General features: G+C 43.4%; 1 protein-coding gene across 1 annotated transcript in view; it reads left to right on the top strand.

The window, feature by feature from the left end:
- The window catches only part of ush2a (Usher syndrome 2A (autosomal recessive, mild)), a 222513-nt gene that overhangs the window by 13914 nt on the left and 185979 nt on the right, over positions 1 to 22620 (top strand). The window contains exon 6 of the mRNA XM_026171366.2: positions 20457 to 20592. Within this exon, the coding sequence (XP_026027151.2) occupies positions 20457 to 20592 (136 nt within the window). The remainder of the gene's footprint in view (positions 1 to 20456; positions 20593 to 22620) is intronic.

Here is a 22620-nt window from a genome sequence, read left to right as displayed (position 1 = left end):
CTAAAATGTACACTTTAATATATGCAGCTCCATATATCTCTTGGCAGTGTTCAGATGGTTTCCCCCAAGGATTTGTGTCTTCTCCCAGGAAGGCAAATGTGTAAACCACAATTCTATGCCATAAGACACCATACAGTAACTGTTAACAATGGAGAAAAATCTACCGTGGTCACCTTTCTATGTAAACTCAGCACTTCGAGCCTAGATTTTACTGTAAATGAGCGCACGCCGAAAAATGCTGAAAAGGGTTTTATGATGAAGCACATGGCAGGTATAATGAGGTTGTATCTAAAGTAAACACAAATGGCTTAAAATATAAAAGTGGAGGGGACCATGTACAGCTTAAAGTATTAGACAATAAAACAGGATAATACTCAAAAGTCCAGTCTCCAGTTTCAAATAAAATTATAAAAGATTTAACACTAGAAACGGCAAAGGGGTTACTTGGACTCCTTTTGTCACGGTCCTGGGTCTCCTGACCCAGCGTTTTTAGTTCTTTGTGATTTTCGTATTATTGTACTTGTGTGATTTATTCTATGGCTTCTAGTTTTGATCCCTTGCCCTTCATGTCTCCCTGTGTGCCCCTCTATGTATTTATGAGCCCTCGTCCCCCTTCGTGTTTATTCCGTGTCTCCCCTGCCTGTTATGTTGGTGTTCTACTCGTGCTCTCTCTCCTCCTGTCTGAACCTCTGTGCTCCCTGTTTCACCTCTCCCGTCAGTGTTCAGTTCACCCCGCCCTGTCTCGTTATGGTTATCAGTGTCACCTGTGTTCCCCGTGTGTTCCCACTCCCCTCGTTAACCCTCTGTGTATTTCTGTCTACGTCTCCCTCTGTTCAGCGTGACGTCGTCCCTCATGCCGTGTGTGGATCTCCCTGTGTCTCTCTGTGAGTTCTTAGTTTGGTTTCCCAGTTTAGTTTAAGTTTGTATATTTGGTTCTGCCGGAAAATAAAGCTGAGTTTTGAGTTCATCCCCTCGTGCCTGTGAGTCCTGCATTTTGGGTCCTACTCCTGCCTGCCGCACGGCGATTCATGACAGTACGACGTCACCAGATATGGACCCAGCAGCACTCAACCCACCAGAAGAACTGCGTCTGGACATAATCTACTCCGTGGAAAGACTCCTGCATCTGTGGCTCGAACATGAGGGGAAGGAATTTCGCCGTGCTGTGGAAACCAAGCTACAGCGCTTGTTCTCTGGTCTTCCCTGGCTACTCAGTGCGCTCCACCCACTCGAACAGGATTTAATCCGCAACGAGCTCCACCTTCATCCCCCAGCTGCTACTACCCACCTGCCTGAAGGGCCGGATGTGGAGCCGCTCGGCCCGTCAGAGCCATCATCAAAAAAGAAACGGCATTCACGCCGCCGACGCGCCACCCCACAGCCGGACATTCGGCCTTCTAATTCACCTTCTGTGCTGCCAGAAGCTCCGTTAGCTCCCTCGCCGCCACCCGCAGCTCAGTTAGCTCCCTCGCCGCCACCCGCAGCTCAGTTAGCTCCCTCGCCGCCACCCGCAGCTCAGTCTCCTGTGTCCCCGCTAGCTCAGCCATTAACTCCACCACAAGCTCCATTTTCACCTCTACCATCGCTTCAGTCATCAGTTCGGTCTGCCACTCAGTCGCCCTTAGCTCCATCATCCACACTACCACCTGTTTCTCTTCCACCACAACCGTCACTACACCCAGCCACTCAGGCTGCTACTCAGTCAGTCATTCAACCCATAGCCCTGCCGTTAATATGCTCTGTAGCTGAGCCACTAGCCGCCCGACCCGCAGCCACTTCAGCCACTCCTCCACCCGTCACACCTCCACTACAACCATCACTGCAGTCTCTAGCGCAGTCACCTGCAGCTCTGCTTCCCCCAGTGCAGTCTCCAGTGTCCCCGGTGCAGCCTCCAGTGTCCCCGGTGCAGCCTCCAGTGTCCCCAGTGCAGCCTCCAGTGTCCCCAGTGCAGCCTCCTGCAGCCCTGCTTTCCCCAGTACAGTCTCCAGTGTCCCCAGTGCAGCCTCCTTTAGCACAGTCACCCACTCAACCACCAGCACCACAACCGTCACTACCTCTAGTTCATTCCCCTGTGAAGTCATTAACTCCACCACCGACTCCACTCTCACCACCACCGTTACTACAGACATCAGTTCAGTCCCCTGTGCAGTCATTTACTTCTCCACCGTTAGCAGCTCAGGTCCCCGTGTGTCCAGCAGCTCAGGTCCCCGTGTGTCCAGCAGCTCAGGTCCCCGTGTGTCCAGCAGCTCAGGTCCCCGTGTGTCCAGCAGCTCAGCTCGCACCTGAACCTTTGGCCCAGTTCCCCGTAGCAGTGCGGTTTTCTAGCCAGCTTAACATTGAGCCCGGGGTCCCAATCCTCTCTGGCTCTACATCGGCTCCTGCTGGAAGCTCGGATGAGCTCATCCAGGACTCCGTGGCTCCCACGCCGCCATCTACCTCGTCCGCTGGGGGTTCCAGTGAGCCCGGCCAGCACCTCCTCGTCTCCGCTGGAGGGTCCGAGAGGCCCGTTCAGCCTCCTGTCTCCGCTGGAGGGTCCGAGGGGCCCGTTCAGCCTCCTGTCTCCGCTGGAGGGTCCGAGGGGCCCGTTCAGCCTCCTGTCTCCGCTGGGGGGTCCGGGGGGCCCGTTCAGCCTCCTGTCTCCGCTGGAGGGTCCGGGGGGCCCGTTCAGCCTCCTGTCTCCGCTGGAGGGTCCGAGGGGCCCGTTCAGCCTCCTGTCTCCGCTGGAGGGTCCGAGGGGCCCGTTCAGCCTCCTGTCTCCGCTGGGGGGTCCGGGGGGCCCGTTCAGCCTCCTGTCTCCGCTGGAGGGTCCGGGGGGCCCGTTCAGCCTCCTGTCTCCGCTGGAGGGTCCGAGGGGCCCGTTCAGCCTCCTGTCTCCGCTGGAGGGTCCGAGGGGCCCGTTCAGCCTCCTGTCTCCGCTGGAGGGCCCGAGGGGCCCGTTCAGCCTCACGCCGCATCAGCTGGAGGGCCCGAGGAGCCCGTCCAGCCTCACGCCGCATCAGCTAGAGGGCCCGAGGAGCCTGTCCAGCCGCCATCTGCGACCGCCTCGTCATCACCTGGCCCGGCTACATCCGCCTGTGCTTCTGCTACGCCTGGCCCGGCCTCAGCCTCTGCAACCTCGCCTGGCCCGGCCTCAGCCTCTGCAACCTCGCCTGGCCCGGCCTCAGCCTCTGCAACCTCGCCTGGCCCGGCCTCAGCCTCTGCAACCTCGCCTGGCCCGGCCTCCGAGTCTTCGTCTGCTGCAGCCTCTTCAGAGCCCTCGTCTGCCGCAGCCTCCTCATCAGAGCCTTCGTCTGCCGCAGCCTCCTCATCAGAGCCTTCGTCTGCCGCAGCCTCCTCATCAGAGCCTTCGTCTGCCGCAGCCTCCTCATCAGAGCCTTCGTCTGCCGCAGCCTCCTCATCAGAGCCTTCGTCTGCCCCAGCATCCTCATCAGCTGCTTCGTCTGCTCCAGCATCCTCATCAGCTGCTTCGTCTGCTCCAGCATCCTCATCAGCCGCCTCGTCTGGTCCAGCATCCTCATCAGCCGCCTCGTCTGGTCCAGCATCCTCATCAGCCGCCTCGTCTGGTCCAGCCTCCGCTTCTGCCGCCTCGTCTGGTCCAGCCTCCGCTTCTGCCGCCTCGTCTGGTCCAGCCTCCGCTTCTGCCGCCTCGTCTGGTCCAGCCTCCGCTTCTGCCGCCTCGTCTGGTCCAGCCTCCGCTTCTGCCGCCTCGTCTGGCCCTGCGCCCACCGGGCCATGGCCGGCACGCCTGGGACTGGAGGGCCGCCGCTGCCTTCCGCGCGGTCGGCCTCCTGAACTGCTCCGTCGTCGCCGCCGCCGCTGCCTTCCGCGCGGTCGGCCTCCTGAACTGCTCCGTCGTCGCCGCCGCCGCTGCCTTCCGCGCGGTCGGCCTCCTGAACTGTTTCCGCGTCTCCGCCGTTGCCTTCCGCACGGTCGGCCCCCTGAACTGCTCTGTGTTTTGGGTTGTTTTCTTGGGCTCCGGTGTTTTCTATGCTCTTTGTTTTCTGTTCCGAGCCCTCCGTCCTGGGCCCCCGCCGCCCGCCCTGGGTTGTTTTCTGTTTGGTTTTGTTTTTCTGTGTTTGGGCTGTCTGGAGCCAGCCCTTGAGGGGGGGGTACTGTCACGGTCCTGGGTCTCCTGACCCAGCGTTTTTAGTTCTTTGTGATTTTCGTATTATTGTACTTGTGTGATTTATTCTATGGCTTCTAGTTTTGATCCCTTGCCCTTCATGTCTCCCTGTGTGCCCCTCTATGTATTTATGAGCCCTCGTCCCCCTTCGTGTTTATTCCGTGTCTCCCCTGCCTGTTATGTTGGTGTTCTACTCGTGCTCTCTCTCCTCCTGTCTGAACCTCTGTGCTCCCTGTTTCACCTCTCCCGTCAGTGTTCAGTTCACCCCGCCCTGTCTCGTTATGGTTATCAGTGTCACCTGTGTTCCCCGTGTGTTCCCACTCCCCTCGTTAACCCTCTGTGTATTTCTGTCTACGTCTCCCTCTGTTCAGCGTGACGTCGTCCCTCATGCCGTGTGTGGATCTCCCTGTGTCTCTCTGTGAGTTCTTAGTTTGGTTTCCCAGTTTAGTTTAAGTTTGTATATTTGGTTCTGCCGGAAAATAAAGCTGAGTTTTGAGTTCATCCCCTCGTGCCTGTGAGTCCTGCATTTTGGGTCCTACTCCTGCCTGCCGCACGGCGATTCATGACACCTTTGGTATTTAAAAATTATGCAACTTTGTTAAAAGAAAATCCATCATCTCATATTTCATGACTTTTCCTAAATTGGTTTTATTCATCATATGGTGAGTATTGGGGTGTATGGGATAAAAAGAAAAAAAATATGACCATTTATGCCTAGAAGTGCTGAAGAAATCGTTTTGACCCTCATACAAATCAGTGTAAAATCCTGTGCTCAACAGTTACTGTGCCTCATATGCATCTTTTGATATGAAGGTTGCTACAGTTTTATTCAGAGCAAGCTATATGTAAATGATGATTGAATAAAGAGAACTGTAGTTGGATAAAAGATAAATAATTATTGTAGTGGTGAATAAGTCGGGAATGGGATATTGAACTGGTGCGCAGTTGAGGAAGGTGGATTACTGGATGCAGAAGCTGTGCTGAAATTATTGTCTAACTGAGAGCAGACTGCAGATACCAGTTTATTTTCAGATTCTAAAATATATTTTATTTTTTCAAATCTATAATGAAATAATCTGAGTCATTTGTTAAGCCCAGAATTGTTTTAGATGCTAATAAAATGTTTTGGAATTTTGTTTATTGATGACCTTGCTTTTCATATTTTTAAAAAGATATATCTAAAATTTTCTTTGTTAATACCATGTGTTCTCAAAACACAGTAAAATAAGTTCCATAATAACTAAAGTGGATGAGTGCTTTAAAGTGAGCTAACAGTGTCAAATGTAACTACATTAATGAATGTACATTAATAGCACCTTCGTTTTGCATTTAAATGGTTGGGAAACCAGGAGTTCTGAGTACGTTATCCATAATGTGCACTGCTTTAAAATGAAAATCATTGTGTCTAGCCTGAAAATTTGACTTGACAGTCTAGTTTACAAGCTTGCTGACTGGTGTTGATGGAACAGTACTTTGGCAGTCTAACATGTTGTTGGCTAAATGTAGTTTTGCTGATGGCTCAGTTGGTTGCTAGCGTGTGTACAGGATGCCTGCCTCTGGGGGTACAGTTGTCATATATGCCTTTGTACAGTATGCTTTATATGTTTGTTGCATATTAGTGTAGGCATGGGAGAGTACAGTAATTTACTAAAAGTGTGTTACGTTGGTGCCCCTTGAAGGTGTTTCAAAACTTTGTATGCGTTTGTTTTTGTGAATTCTCTGTGAATCAGTCTGCCTTTTGTTTAATGGTATGGTGATGTGATCTGCTTTGACCATTCAGAAGAATAACATAATCATACTTGACACTTAAACACCATTCGCATACCCCTGTTCTCCTGCACACACATACACTTATCTACTGGCTTGCTACACAGACACATACTCACAATTCAGCGGTAATTTGTAACAGTCTGTCAGCTACAATACAGATATTACCCTATGAAGGAACTCTGTAATTTAGAAACCTTTCTTATTCACATATAGTGCACGCACACACACACACACACACACACACACACACACACACACACACACACACACACACACACACACACACACCCACCCGTCATCTGTCGGTTTGTAAAGATCAAAACACCAAAAAAGACAGTCAAAAGGGATGCGGGTTTCCAAGCGCCAGGAGCAATTCACACACACACACACACACACACAGGGGTGCCAGGAGCAAGGTGCTGTAGGGATGCTGGTGCTCCCTAGGTAGTTGTCTTATCTGATTATGGTAACGATGTAGAGAATAGCGGAGGAAAATGTTGCCTGGGGGAGGGAGGGAATGACAGAGGAAGAGAAATGGGGGAAGCGGGGATGTGGCTCAGTGTAGTTAAGTGATAGCTGTAAAGTCAGTCTATCATTGGACTCACCTTTCAGTGACTTTTTGCAGGATATACTAATAATTGATAGTTGTCCATAGAAAAGCATCTGCTCTACAGCTGTGGATGAAGAGTTCAGTACAACTAGTCTCACACTGACTGATCTGTGTATAAGAATAATTTGGTGTGGTTGGTCTTTTGTGTCACAATGTCAAACTTAAATGAATTATTAGAGTCATGGAGCTCTTTACTTTTTTTTTTTCTTTACTTTTACTTACTCTTTTGTGCAAATAAATTATGTCAGTCTTGAGGTGGATCTACTATAGGAACTGAGATCTTGAGAAAATGCACTTGTTTTCAAAATCTGGAAATGTTACTCGTGCACCATAAATTGTGTTTTTTGTTTACTGAGTTATCGCTGTTGCTTGTTACGTCTGTGTTAGGAAGTCTACAAGTGTTATCTTTATATGATAAAATGTTGTTATATTGATGACACAGTTTTTAATTGCTTCTACTCAGACACAGGTTCTGTTGTAGCTTCAGAGTGCTTTCATGTTTTTCAGCAATCTCTGCATGGTCTAAGCTTACGTTAAGTAAGAACAAAGTCAGCTGAGTTTGGAAATCCGGGGAAGTGGCTTTTAAAACCCACTGAATTTGTTCTAAGCAAAGTCTTTCCTTTTAACCTCTCTTTAAAGAGCTTGTTAAAGAGCTAAAGCCTAAATTTGCGTCCTCTATGGAGAGGCTTTCTTATGCTGCATTTCTGTTTATGATTGATAGAAATTAGGGCATTTTGTACATGAATGCATCATCTTGGGATCCAAAGAACATAAGCACTGTTTATCAAGGTGCAATAACATTAATTAGGAACACAAAGGCATTCAGTAATTAATCCACAGTGTATGCTTGGGTTGGTTGGCCTTATTTATGAATTGTCAGTTTCACCACCATATCTCTTTCAGTGTGTTTTATTCTTGTAGAAAGCTCTGTTCACATGGAGAGAGAAAACTGCTCATCACACCTACAGATTCATATTGTGGTGAGCAATGGTGAGTGGTGGGACATATTTCAACAATGAATAGTTGCAACAACAAAAAAAGGATCTGATTCTGCCCTGATACTACCGATCTGTCCAAAGTGTACCCCACCTCACGCCCTATGGTAGCCCTATGGTAGCCCTATGGCACCGAACCCCCCTCAACCCTGATAAGCAGAAGAAAATGAATGGATGGGTTGATGGATCTGATTCTTTATGTAGACATTAAAAGTAAATGTTTACAGAGAAAATAATACATAGCAATTATTTATCTTTTAATCCTTTTGGCCTGTAGCACCTTAGCCTTACTGGGCTTACTTGGATTGTTTTGGAATTTACATTGTCTGTAGGTTGATTTGGGTTGCAAGAGAGAAAACGATTTTTAAAAATGCTTTTAGACAATTAACCTTCCTTAATCTGAACAAATGCTAAATGAATGATTGAAGTTCACCAAATTTATGTCCCAGTGTCATAAGTCGTGTGGGAAATTCAGTAGTAGCTGAGCATGATGAAGAAGAATTGTGAGATAAATCAGATACCAATAATATTAAAATTGTGAACTCTTGTCCTTCCTCGCATGGACAACCAGTCACACTGGAAACTTTCATTTCTTGCTATTAAATATAGTAATATATGAAAGTAGAGGATGCACACATTGGCTCAACATATACTTAGAGAGTCCCAGCCATAAAGACAGAGAAAAAAAGTGGGGAAACTGACAAGTTAAGTATGTGTCTGGGTGTCATTCTAAGTTAAGGCCCAGTCAGGATTACAAGGACACACATGCAGACACACATCTGTATCAATGTATTTATTGGAGGGAAAGAACTAGTTGTTCCCATTGCTCTCCAATTTATTCTAAGGACTGTGACAGCTCATCTGTTTCACTAATCTGCTCTTAGACACTTTGGCTGCTAAAACTTCTACTGCATGTCATAATACCCTTAATGAATGTTTTCATGCGCAATTAGACTCTGGCCTGTGTCTTTGTGTGTATATGGACTGGTGTAGACTTGGCAGAGAGCTGCTATTTTGAACTAACTCGCCTGATAACACCACAGTCTTTGGAAACACCCACCTTTATTACCTACACCAAGGAGGTTATGCTTTTGGTAGCGTTTGCATGCACGTCTTTCTTTCTGTAAATGTGATAGTGTGAAAAATCTTAAATGAATTCTGATAAAAGTTCGGTTCATGTAACAATCTATTAAAATTTGGCCTACATCCACCAAGGTCTGCAAGATTAACTTAATTATTTATTGATCAACAGTTGACAGCCTTATAACTTTGAAATTATGATTTTTACAAGTGTTGCGTGTATTGTCAACATATAGAAAGTATCATGTCACACGATACTTTAAAGTAATGTGCAATTTTTGTACATTGCACTTTATGTAGTCCTGTGTTGTCTACTATATGTCATATGTAGCAGTATGGTCTTGGAGGAAGGTTGTCTCGTTTCTGTGGGGGGGACACAATAAACCTTTGGTCAATATATTGCTATATATATTTTTAGAATGAATAGAATTTCTCCTTTTAAACATCTGATAGTACAGGACTTTGGGCAAAATCTGCTGTTTGTTTAAATCTGACTTAATACAAAAATCCTTTATAATGTTAGTTAATATTATGCGCTTAAAATAAATGTAGAAGTTATGACATGTTATCTATATGTTATCTATACGACATGAAGAAGGCCTTACATGTCATATAGATACAAGCAGATTCACCACACTCTGTCCAATTAGCTTCTCCTGGTTTTGGTTTTGTCTCTGTACCACCTAGAATGGCAGAGAAAGATAGAGATACGCACTGAAGGTTACTTTGTGTTAGTTTATACTTTGCATAAGCATACACTATGTGTACATGCAAGGGAGCGTTTTATGCACCCTTTTGTATGCTCTCTGCATGTGTTTGTGTGCACCAGATTACATGCATTTATGTGTGCTTGTCTGTATGTGTGTGAAGGTGAGGCAAGGTTGTTATGCAGGGGTGAAGTGGACACCTCTATGGTAGCCCTCTGCCTGCTGGCACTGGAGGCAAAAGGGCACAAGACTGGCATCAATTACATAGAGAGAAAGGTGTGTGTGTGCATGCCCATTGTAGATTTTTTTTAGCCTGAAATTAATTAATTAATTTAACATCAGTGGTTTAAGTTAGTGTGTAGTGTGGTCCAGCTTAGTGGTGAGAGCAAGGCATTAATAGAAGCAGGGTTAGAGGTTTCATTCCCATTGGAGCTTGGAGATATGAGAGCTAAAAATGCATCCGGCTAGGGTTCTGCAAGGTGCTTTAGATTTAAAAAAGAAAAGAAAAAGCTTTTCAACCTTGTTAGAGTAAAAGGAGCTGTTTGTTTAATTCGGTTTTATTTAATTCAGGTTTATCGGTATAGCGCCAAATCACAACAATAGTCAAAGTATTCTTTACTGTAAGGTAAAGACCCAACAGTATTCTGGAGAAAACCTTAACAATCAAGCAACCTCCTATTAGAAAGCTCTTTGCAATGGTGAGAAGCAAAAACTCCCTTTTAACAGTTAGAAACCTCCAGCAGAACGAGGCTCAGAGAGGGGCAGCTATCTGCTATGATTATCTTCAACTTTCTTACATTTTAGTGTGGTTCTGTATCTGCCCTCTTGCACCATCATCTAGGTGTCACAAGTAGCAGGGAGAGGAAGCAGTTAGTAGAGGTTTATTCCCAATAAGAGAAAATGTGTTGGAGAAATTTCAAGCTCAACATGGCCCAAACTTAACCTGGTCACAATTCACTGGTGCATCCATGGCTTCTCAGCGAAAACAAGAATATCTTCTTTATTTAGTCTCTAACTGGGCTAAATATAAACAAGGAAGAATTTATTAATTTCTTTTTTAAAATTTTGATAAAACAAGAAAAAACTACATTGAACAGACCATTTTGAGGAAAAAATGTATTTGATTTGTCTCATTTCAGCATCTCTCCATTTTTTACAGAGTAAATTCTCAGTATGTTCTCGTGAATGTTTTTTGTTAAAGGGATCCACTTTGCTTTTTGCTCTGAAAGAAAAAGTCTGAGAATTATGGTCTTTATTAAAAGGTTGGTGTGTCACCCTCTCTCTCTTTTTTCCTCTTTGTCTTTTTTTTTTACCAGAAGATAATTTTCTTTTCCTCCCTTTCTCATTCTCTCTCGCTACCTCATCTATCTCTCATTCTCTCCCCCTTTCATTGTCTTCCCTCTCCACCTTCTTTGCCCTTCCCTCTTTCCCTCTCATTTTACTCACACACAGTCTCTCCCTCTCTCACTCTCCATCTCCCTGGGGACAATTTTCTTTTCTTAAATAAACTGTCATAGCTAGTGTTAAAATATGGGCCTTACATGGGGTGAGCGCGGCAAGGCAAAGGCATGGGGCCCTGGGATGGTATAAAACATGGATAATATGCTGTGAGAGGTAATTGTATCTTTTAGCGCTGAGATGAGTAGAACAAATGTGTCTCCTCCCCATCTTTTCTCTCTCTCTCTCTCTTTTCCTTCTCTCCTTCTTTTCCTATCTCTTCCTTTACACACTTCAGCCGTGCTAATATGATAGAGAGAATATTGGCCGTACATCAGAGCTGCTAACAGTTCATAGTGAGTAAGGGCAAGCATAGAGGGGGGATGTGGGACTAAAGAGGGTGGGAGAGGATTGGAGAGTGAATAACAAGGAGAGGGAGGGTGATAACAGAAGAGACGGACTGAGAGAAATGGAGAGAGGAAAGGTGAAAATGTGCCTGAAGATGCAAAAGTGACATGCTGATGACACACAAAGTCAAAATCCACTTACTGATTTCACGTTGCTTGTTTTGCGTGTGAAGGGTGAGAACAGGGATAGCTTGGAATATGGAATTAATCAGTTTCCAAAATATTAAGTTAAGAAAGAGATCTGAGAGCATCTAGTCACACAACACCATGACAAGGCCTCGGTCCCTTTGGTTCAAATGAAAACTTGAACACCTACTGTCTTAAGCTTAATTGTAAGTTAGCCAGCTGGATCCAATCAAGTAATCAGATTTTGATTAAATGAGCTCTTAGGAGCTCTCGCTTCTGCAGAGAGACACCTCTGGCTGCTATCTCCATATCATATATAGAATCAATACATTTTCATGGTAATGTGAAAACATTACTTTGAATTTGACAATTTTAAAGTCACCTTTGGTGGAGGTCTTTTTTTTTTCCAATTTTGTCTTCTTCTTCTTAGTCTTTGTTGACCTGACCCAACTGCTCTTCCTCTCTGTGCCCCTATTTTTTTTTTGTTTTTTGTCCTTTTTATCTCATGTCTTTTACATGATGCTCAACTGTAGAATTTTGACAGCACCCAAGCATTACGTTATATTGAACTTGATTCTGTTTAACTGATGGTGACTCAAAACCATCATCCAGCATCATTAGTTTTAACCATTTAAAAACTATAAACTTTAAATAAGACTGAGCTATAAATAGTAATAGTTATATATTTTTTTCCTTTTATATTGACTTGAATCGCAGTATCTTATGCTAAATATCTTCACCACTGGAGTTACTGGGACTCCTACTTTTGCAACCATATTACATGTGCTCTAATCATGGCCATTACTCTTCCGTATTCACACCAGTTTATTTTATTCTTTGTAATTTTAGTTGCTTATTCCTTCCTTCCTTCCTTTTTTCCTTCTTAATATTAAGAATAATTTTGCCACATACATCTCCTTTCTGGTGATGCCTTTATATACTTTACAAAACATCTCCTGTTATGTGTCACTTATTCTCGCCTGCTACTTTTCTCTAGTCAACAACAGTATTGTTCTCTCATTCACTAAACTCTTCACTCCAAACTCATAATATCTCTTGTTATTTCTCTTTCTCTCATTTTGTTTTTTATGTCATTCTCACTGTCTTTATTCTTTATGTCTCTGTCTTTATTCCCCCCCCCCCCCCCCCCCCCATTGACAGTTTCACTGGCTGTGGAATGAGGTGTGTTATCAGTGAGTGGCATGTCAGTCAGTCACAGGGCAACATAGCCCAGAGGAGAGATGCAGGGGGAATAGAGCCTGGTGAAGTAGGATGTGTGGGGGCTGTGGCAGGAAGTCAGGGATTAGAGGAGGTAGAAAGAAGAGGATGAGGTATAAGAGGAGGAGACAGTGAAGCATAAGCTAAGCAACATGATTGGATTGTCCAAGAAACAAAAAGAAAAGCCAGGAGAGTATAATTCAAGTGAGCAGGGTGGAGAGATCAGGGTAAAAAGTAAAGATTTAAGGTATAAAGAATGATGAGAGCAAAAGAGTTGATGGGAGGGAAGTGTAAAATGTGGGAGAGGGGTAAGGTGGGATTCTGTGTGAGAAAGGTCAAACAGTAACAGTGCAGTGTATATAAACTAGTGTCTGTGAAAAACTTGCATTCAAACACCCATGTGCTCATGTGTACTATCACGCTCAGCTCTGCATAAAGCTTAGCATTCCTCTAGTTGTTAATAGAATAATCTGACAGCAGTAAAATAGATTTCTCTCTTAAAATACTTTCTTTTTTGAATCATCATACTTTTTATGCTATGCCCTACCTTTGACCCTAAGCATCTTAGGGCATCAAATACATGTTAGCATCAAATACATGTTCTTTTTTATAATAACAAATATATATATAAGCTATGGTAAGGAAGGGCTGCTGACCTGAAAGATAGGATAATGGTGAAGCTGGAAACCTAGACTCTCTGTAGCCGATTACCAAGACTATGTGAAGTACCCTCTGAAGGTCTACTAAAAGATGTGAATGCAGCAATACTTAAAATCCCTACTGTGACCATCCCCCAAACCAACCAGCTGATCTATACACAGCAGCAGTCCTCACAGAGATGTTTGGCTGTAAGATGAACAGCCACAAGGAGCAGTGTCCTACATGGAAAAGGAGACTAGAGGCTAAGGTAGCACAGAGGGAAATTAGCCAACTATCGGAGCTACAGAAAGGTGCGATGAAGAAGGTGCCTAAGAAGTACAGTAAGCTGCCCATATCTGAGGCCTTGGAAACTGCCAAGGAAAGACTCACAGCCTTAGCCAGCCAATTGAAAAGGTATACCAAAGAGATAGAAAGCAGGAGAATAAACTAGCTGTACTTTGCTGAACCATCTAGGGTGTACTCTCAGTGGCAGGGGAACAACATGAGAACAGCCCCACCAAGGCTGGAGATGGAGTAATACTAGAAGAGCATCTGGAAAAATGATGCAACCCATAACTGCAATGCTCAGTGCTAGCTAGTGGAGCTAGGAGCAGACCACAGTAACCTCCTTGAACATGGCCCAGTATCCATCACAGTGGCAAACATCCAAGAAAGGGTCCCAGGTATAGATAATTGGACAGCACCAGGCCCAACAGGATTCACACCTATTGGCTGAAGAAACTGACTGCACTCCATGGGCATCTGGCAGCACAAATGAACCAGCTGCTAATCAACGAGAGACACCCAGAATGGCTAACTGACAGCCAGACAGTCCTGATCTGCAAGGATCCCCAGAAGGGAGTGGGCCCATCCAACTACTGGCCAGTAACCTGCCTCATACCACATGGAAGCTCCTGTCAGGCATCATAGCGGCTAAGATGAACAGGCACATGGGTCAATACACGAGTAGGGCAAGTAACTGGAATTGGCAAGAATAACAGAGGGGCAAAATACCAGCTACTGGTAGACAGAGCAGTCGCTCGAGATTGCAAGAGCACCACCAACCTGTTCACTGTCTGGATTGACTATAAGAAATCCTATGACTTAATGCCCCTCACGTGGATGGAATGCCTAGAACTATACAAGATCAACAGGACCCTAATAACTTTCATCAAAAACTCAATAGGGATGTGACAAACAACACTAGAGGCCAACTTCAAGCGAATTGTACCATCAAGTGCAGGATCTACCAAGAAGATGCTCTGTCTCCACTGCTCTTCTGTACAGGCCTGAATCCCTTCAGTGAGAGCATTTGCAAGACTACGGATACCTACTACAGAATGGAGCATTTGTCAACCACCTCCTCTATATGGGTGCCATCAAGCAGTATGCCAGAAGTGAACGAGACATGGATTCATTCATCCACACAACTAGGGTATATAGCAATGACATCAGAATGTCATTTGGACTGGAGAAGTATAATTGGATGGTAACAAAGAGAGGGAAGGCCGTCAGAACTGAGGGGAATGAACTACCAGAAGGGAACATTGCAGATATCAAGGATAGCTACAAATACCTGAAAATCCCACAGGTAAATAGGAATGATGAAGAAGCCACTAGTGAATCCACAACCACCAAATACCTGCAGAGGGTCAGGCATGTCCTGAAGAGTCAGCTGAATGGGAAGAACAAGATCTACCCCCTGATCAGGTATCCTGCTGAATACAGAAGGAGATAGAAGCCACCAACATCAAGACAATAAAGCTCCTGACCATGCATGGAGGGTATAGCCCCAAATCCAGCACCCTGAGACTGTATGCTAAGCAACAGGTCGGAGGTTGAGTATTAGTGAGTGTCAGAACCACTGTCCAGGATGAGACAACGAATATCCATGATTACATCAGGAAGATGGCCACAACTGACCATGTGCTTAGTGGATACCTGAGGCAGACGAACCCCGAGAAAGAAGAAGAGCAAGGAGAAGAACCCTCGTGGAAGGATAGGCCCCTTTACGGTTTGTACCACCGGCAGATAGAAGAAGTGTCTGACATTCAGAAATCCTACCAGTAGCTGGACAAAGCTGGACTGAAAGACAGCACAGAGGCACTAATCATGGCAGCACAGATACAAGCTCTCGGCACAAGATTGTTAGAGGCTGGGGTCTGTCCCACCAGGCAAAATCCCAGGTGCAGGCTGTGTAAAGATGCACCTGAGGCAATCCAGCACATAACAGTAGGGTACAAGATAGTAGCAGGCAAAGCATACATGGAACGCCATAACCAAGTGGCCGGAACATCTGTGCCAAGTAGTGATAGATATAGCTATACTGATGGATAGCAACATGAGGAAGAATAAACAGGGGAAGCTTGAAAAATACCAAGGCCTGAGAGAAGAACTTGAGAACATGTGGAGGGTGAAGGCAATAGTGGTCCCAGTGGTAATTGGAGCACTTGGTGCAGTGACCCCCAAGCTAGACGAGAGGCTCTAGCAGATCCTAGGACAACATCTGAGATCTCTGTCCAAAAGAGTACAGTCCTAGGAGGGTATAATAGATTTCAAAATTCTGCCGTTTTGCTCATGGTTTCTGTATCATGATGAGCTAAACCTTTAATCTGTGACAGCTGTCTATTTGTAACACCATTTTGAGTATGGTAGACCATACTCAAAATAGTAGACCTTCTAAGCTACAGCCATGGGGTGGCAGAGCAGGTCAGCCACTAATCAGAAGGTCGGTGGTTCGATCCCAGGCTGCCTCCTGGCTGCATGCCAAATATCCTTGGGCAAGATACTAACCCCATGTTTGCCTACTGGTGGTGGTCAGAGGGCCCGATGGCGCCAGTGTCCGGCAACCTCGCCTCTGTCAGTGTGCCCCAGGGCAGCTGTGGCTACAGTGTGTGAATGTGTGTGTGAATGGGTGAATGACTGAATGTAGTGTAAAGCACTTTGGGGTCCTTAGGGACTAGAAAAGCGCTATACAAATGCAGGCCATTTATATAATCATCTAAAAATGTAAAGTTTATATAAAATTAAGGAAATTTGTCTTTCGTTTATTATTTTTGTTTAACAATGCTTCTTGGCAATAAATCCTATACCATTTGAAAGCCTGTTTATTTTCCCCCTAAATGGTGTCACATTTGTAAGGAAAATACATTTGTGGGTTGACCAGCAGAGCTGAGCGTGTGGGTTGCACCGATGAAAACTACCAATGCCAAACATCTTATTTTGTTGTTGGCTTCTGGTACCCCAAGTGATGAAAATCAGTTGCCTTATTAGTGCTGTTCAGCAATGAATCCATATTGTGCCTATGACAGTTGGATCGTAGGATCAAAGTGTGGAGAAGACCCTGATTGCTCCACTGATAGGGTACCAAGCTTGGTGGAGGCAATGTGGTGGTGTTGGACAGAATCTACCTCACTGGAAAAACAGGCGTTGTCATCATTGGAGGCATTGGAGATATCAAGATGAAATTCTTCAATCAGTGACAGTCCCATATCTCCAAAGTCTTGACCTCAACCCTAGTGAGCACTTGTGGGGTCAGCTTGGGTGTGCTGTTTGTGCCAGAGTGATGGTTCTTCTACATGCTGCTGAGGCCCCCGTATGTTAAATTTCCGATATGTCTTTTTCCTCTGAGACATCTAGTCATCCAATCCAGTGACACCAAAATAGCAGAATAGGCTGTTTGGCATTGGCAGAGAAGAGTTGACAAGTTGTTGTTTTTTTTTACTCAACTCTGTTGCTCATTGTACACATGCATTTTCCTTACATATGTGGCACCACTTAAGGGAAAAATAAACAGGCTTTCAAGTGGTAAAAGATTTATTTCCAAGAAGCATTAATGACAAATACAGCACCAAGAGAATGACAAATACAGCATTAAATATGGAATATGTGCAGTGTATATATTTCAAAGGGACATGTTTCAATACATTGCTGATAATTTTACATTAAAACAGGGGTTTTAAACTTTTTTTATCATGCCTCCCACCTGCACCCCCTGCAGAAATTGAACCATACCAGAAAAGAAAGAAAGAAATAGCAGGTTAAACAGGTAATATCACTTGAATGCATGTGGATGTGATGTAATGAATATTTTACAGCTGACTTTTTAAAAATCTTTTTTTGCTGATCCTTATGTTTGGTATTGGTTGCAGGTATTATATTGATATAAAATGAGAATTATTTACAATGGGTAATGTTTTTATATGACCAGAATAGCAACTTTGAGATGTTTTTTACTAGTACTTTCTTAACTGCCTTTACTTTTGTGGCCCACAGCTGCGAATTCAGCTTAGGAGAAACACTGCTGTCCACACTGTGTACTGACCCATGGCTTGGCAGGAGTGTGAAAATCGAGAAGAGCTTTAGTCAAAATGCCAGTATACAGATCACTAAAAGCTTTCCACTCAGGGTGTTTCTGGGCTTTTAGAAAGGCTTAGGTGGTACTGTTGCCAGTGGGGTGAGTTTTGCGCCATGAAAGGGCGTTTAAAACTCCCAAAGAGGGCAAAAAATAAATATCACAGTTAAAAAAAACTATTTAATAAATGTAAATTATGAAAGTCAGACTAAAGAGCTATAGAACTCTTTGATATATGTTTTAGGGGAAATATAGTACCTGGAAATCCTTTAAGGCCAACTAAACTAAGGCAATCAGTTTTACCACTGCAGTGAAAATGGGGATAATACAATGTAAAATAAGAATAAATAAAGAAAATGTGCTGTTTCTGTTTTATTATAGTTTAATTTTCATCTAACATCAACTGTGGCATTTTGATCAATGTAGCAGAAGAAGCAGTTTTCACACTGAAGGTATACAGGCCAAAAACTAATGATGCTTCTGCAGCTATAAGTAGTTGCATGGACCACAGTTGGTGCAGAGTTTGAGTTTTAATATTCAGTTTAGTTTAGGACTGAAACTTGCTGAAATCATATATCTTTACAGTTTCAGCTTTGATCTTAATGTGGCAGTTTGAGTTTGCAGGATAGGGAAATAAAACCCATAGTTATCTTTTCAACCAGTCTTTGTAACCATTTTACAATTAATAATTGTTATAGTCGAAAAATTGGTTAGTTGCTTTGTTGAATAAATTGTTATACAGTATAACCCTGGGACATTCAGTTACAGTATGATGCCAAATCAGGTAATTGCTATTCTTGTAAATACATAATTAACTAAAAATAGTAGCTGCTACTTGTGGATTACACTGTATAAATGGATATGCAAGTAGTGGCAATACCTTATGGTGTTTGTCCTCTGTGTAATAGAAAGAGAACAGGTAGAGTTTCAAATGCATCTTTCTTCTGGACACAGTCCAAATGAGACTAGTTATCAACACAAGAATTCAAGAAGTCCTTTTTCTGTTTACCCATATGCTGAAAGAACTCTGAAGTTACACTGGCTAAAAGAGACGAAGAAAGGTGGAGGAAAGGATGAGGTAAAAATACAGATGGGCAGGGAAAAGGAAAACTGGAGAAAAAGTGTTTGTGAAAGCTAACAAAGGGGAGTTGGCTGTGTTTCAAAAGGGCGCATGGCGGCTAAGGAGGATGAAGTGCTTCAGGATTCATTTACATCAGGCCTGACAACTGCCTCACATCATCCCAAGAGCAACACAGCTCTGGCTTAGAGATTCCTAAAGAGGGCCCTTCTTCTAGCTTCCTCTCTTACAGCCACGCTCAGACTTTTCTTTCTCTTCCCCCTGTCTCTTTTTCCCTCTTTTCTTTTTTTCCACTCCCTTACTCTCCTGCGCTCTCTCTTGTGCTCTCATGCGTTTGCCAGTCTTCAATCAGCTATCATGAAAGTGTCTGTCTGGGTGTCTTAACTATCCTCTGAGAGGCAGACACTTGTCTGGGCCTGCCTTCATCCCCTAAAGGCGTTTTTTGACTTGGACTTATTTCTCTCCTCACACCTTTTCAACTTCCCTAAAGAGCTGACAACAAGTGAGAACGACGGGGCAAGATAAACATGAGGGGAAGAGACAGGAAGGGAGATGAGAGGATGAAGTCATCAAGTGAGAGGGACGAGAAAGTAAAAATGGTTTTGGAAAAAGGGTAGAAAATGGAGAAAATGAAAATGAGGTGAGGAGACTGAAAAACTGAAAAAAAGGTGAAGGAATCAAATGACCTCATGAAGAGGAGAAAGGACAAAGCAAGGAGGACCAGAGTGGAAGAGACGAGAAAGATGAAACAGGAGAAGGAGGGCTCTAGTAAGACAGAGACTGTCACGTCTATCAGTGGTCCCACAGTGTGTTTCCCAAACACAGGATTTGGAGATTGCAGTAAAGGGAGAAAGTGGGACAGGACACATTAAAGTTTTTTTGGTGAGCGGAAGAGGGGTGGGTGGGTGTGTGTGTGAGGCGGGGATGGGGGAGTGATGTCCCTTTTTTGGAAGTATCTTTCTTTTGGCCTGGGTTTGATGTGAAAGCGAACTGGTCCTGCTTTGACGGTGTTGTCTGCTGTGCAGTTTTTAATATTCATGCAGCAGATCAGGAAAGGAGAGGGGAAAGGAGTGGAGAGGAGATTTTTGGTCAAACAGAAAGCTAATTTGCAGCTGAGGCAGTTTAGCCTGAGGCACTTTCTGCTACTGGGGAAATGAGCTGGAAGATTAGCCGTATGTATAATTCACACACACGTAGTCACACACACACGCGCATAGATATGCACTGATGGTGTTTGCACACACTTTTGCACAAAGATGAACAGGCGAACACAGAGCAGCTGCCGCTTTCTAAGATGCTGTGTTACAGTAGTAACCTGCTGCTATGTCTGTACAGCTGCATGTGCCCTTCTGGCCACTCCCTGCAATAAAACTTTTAATGTGATCACTTTTGCACTGTCCTATATATAAAGCTTGGTGTAAAATATACATAGACATTATTTTAAAACATCGGTCAGTTTTCGTTTCTCAATCAAATCCTCAAGCTACTACTAGGTGTTTTTCATTTTTTTTAAATATAACTCAGTTATCCGAGTCAGCGTAGTGTACTAGTCACAGTTTTGTGACACTTTTGACATTTTTCTGACCCTACCCTAGTTAATATACACCAGGGGGCTCAGATTTGCAGTTTTGTCATCTTCTACAACAAATGAAATTTAAAAAAACAAACACAACACTACATTTTCAGAAACATTTGTGGCTTTTTTCTTGTTTGTTTGTTTTTTTGTTATTTGTACTACTTGAACACTAAAGTAGCCCCAAATGAGATGGCAGTGCCAGCAGTGGCCCACAGCTTATTTAGGTTTGAAACCCCTCATACACACAGTTCACTGCACAGAGCTGTAAACATACAAGGTAAATATAAAGAATGATTTCATTCTGCTCATCAAGGATATATGTATCTCCCTTTGCAGATCCATGACAGACATGCAAATCTTTTCCTGGATGGCCTCAAAGAGGATGGAACACCATTTGACACACAACAACTGACCACCAGGCTTTCTGATGTCAGTGAGGATGGTGCCATGTGGGTGGGACTCAGCTCTAAGGGTAAATATGACTGTTTTTTGTTTTTTTAAGTATTTTGATTTGGGTTGTTTTTTTTAATACATTTTCATGAAATGCATTTGATAAATTTCTTTACTTCAGCACCACATTACAGCCAGATGTTTTAGATGCTTTACTTCCTCTGTTGTGTTGTTTTAAATGTCTATGATGTCCAAACTGTAAAAACACTGCTTTAAGAATAAAGAATAAGCTTCACCTTTATTATCTGAGCCAGTACCACCATCTGGTTTTTTTTTCAGTCCAAGAAGAGAAAAATTACTTCTTAGTTTATCATGTCAGTATATCTTAATATGGTGTCAATGACTGCTTCACCTTTATTTTCCTCCGAGCCTTTATCCTGCTTCAACTACACATCTGTGATTGATTTGTAGTGCCTCCGAGCTGTCTAACAGTCAATAGCAGAGAAATTGAGAGAAAAATGATATCCGTTCATCTCCAGGGTGATAAACGAGTGTTTTTCTTCTCGTTTATCAGTCATTGATCCGTAGTTCACAGCAGGTAGCAGCTGATCAGCTGAAGATCACAACAGAGAGGATGATCAATGCAAGTGATTGGCTTGAGGGAGTGAGAGAGAATCAGAGATGTTGTGCGTGTGGTAGACGGAGAGGGAGAAGGGTTGTTGAACCCAGAGGCTGTGTCTAGAATTCTTATCAGTGGATTGATTATGTAAATACTGATCAGATGTATTGATTAACAGCTATGTCTGTTTTTGGATGGGAAAGTACTAACCGAAAACTGTAAGTACAGCGAAAAGATCTTTAAAGGCCAACTACCAACTCAAATGTTGTTAAGGAAGTGTGATCACTTGTCAAGAAAGTCCTAAATCAGCTGTTAATAATACATTATTAATAACTTTAAGGAGCTAACTTGGTGCAGAGGTGTGAATAATATGTGTCCATATGGTACTGAAAATCTTTATCATAAATCCGTGTAATCCCTAAGATTTTCATGAAACCAAACCAAGGTTTTCCTCACTGTTCAGGGTCAGCATTTTTCATTCAGCGCATTTACATTGGCTAATTACCTTGTTTTTATAAGCTAAGGTTTTTATAATAACAATGAATCTTACTACTCTCTTTATCAAGAATTTTGGGTCGGGTTAACTAACTAACAAGTATCATTATGTTTACATAATGTTGATATCAATATGTATTTTAAGTATTAGTTCTAACAAGTTTCAGTCCTAAATCTGGTTCTAATGTAAACATATTAAAAAAGGTTTTGTTTTGGGGTTTTTTAAATATTTTATTTTTTGCTTTTAAATTAAACACAGCATGCTTATACAGATTCAACTGAGGACAATTACTATATTTAGCATTTGTGAACTTATAAGCATGAAAAAAGGAAAAAGAAGGAGAAAAAAAGAAGAAGAAAAAATTATAACAATATTAACTAACTAAAGAGTAAAATAAAATAAGAAAACTCACGCGGAGTGTGAGGCATGAATTATGATCAGTTAATTTTTAAAAATTCTAGAAATGGCTGCCAAATCGTACAAAAACTTGCCAGTTTCCCCTTTCGACCAATTTGTATCTGTTCCACCCTAGCCACAGACACCATCTCATTAATCCACCTTTTAAAACACTGTAAAAGAATACGTTTCTTTGCAGCCAGCATACCCATTGTAATTATCTGTTTTTGTGAAAAGGAAAAAGATTCGATTGATGCAAATGATCCAAGTATAGCCAGTCTACCATCGAGTGGCACTTTTTTCCTAAATTGGTTTGAAAACCACGTAAAAATCTGGCTCCAAAAAGCTTTCAAGACAGGGCAATGCCAAAATAGATGTGCAAGGGAACCTTCACCGATATTACATCTGTCACATAAGGGGGATTCAGAATTATAGATCCGTTAAGTTTAAGTTTAGAAAAGTGTAATCTGGGAATGACTTTAAACTGGATTAGTTTATATCTGGTGTTTATTGAGCCTTTCTGAATATTGGACAAACAATTTGACCATTGGTCCTCAGACAGAGGAACACCGAGGTCTTCAGTCCGTGTATTCTTAATT

This window comes from Astatotilapia calliptera, chromosome 1 (genome assembly GCF_964374335.1).
Source record: "Astatotilapia calliptera chromosome 1, fAstCal68.1, whole genome shotgun sequence".
In the NCBI taxonomy this organism is placed as follows: domain Eukaryota; kingdom Metazoa; phylum Chordata; class Actinopteri; order Cichliformes; family Cichlidae; genus Astatotilapia; species Astatotilapia calliptera.
The sequence above is the reverse complement of the archived record's forward strand: the minus strand, read 5'-3'. Positions and strand labels throughout refer to the sequence as shown.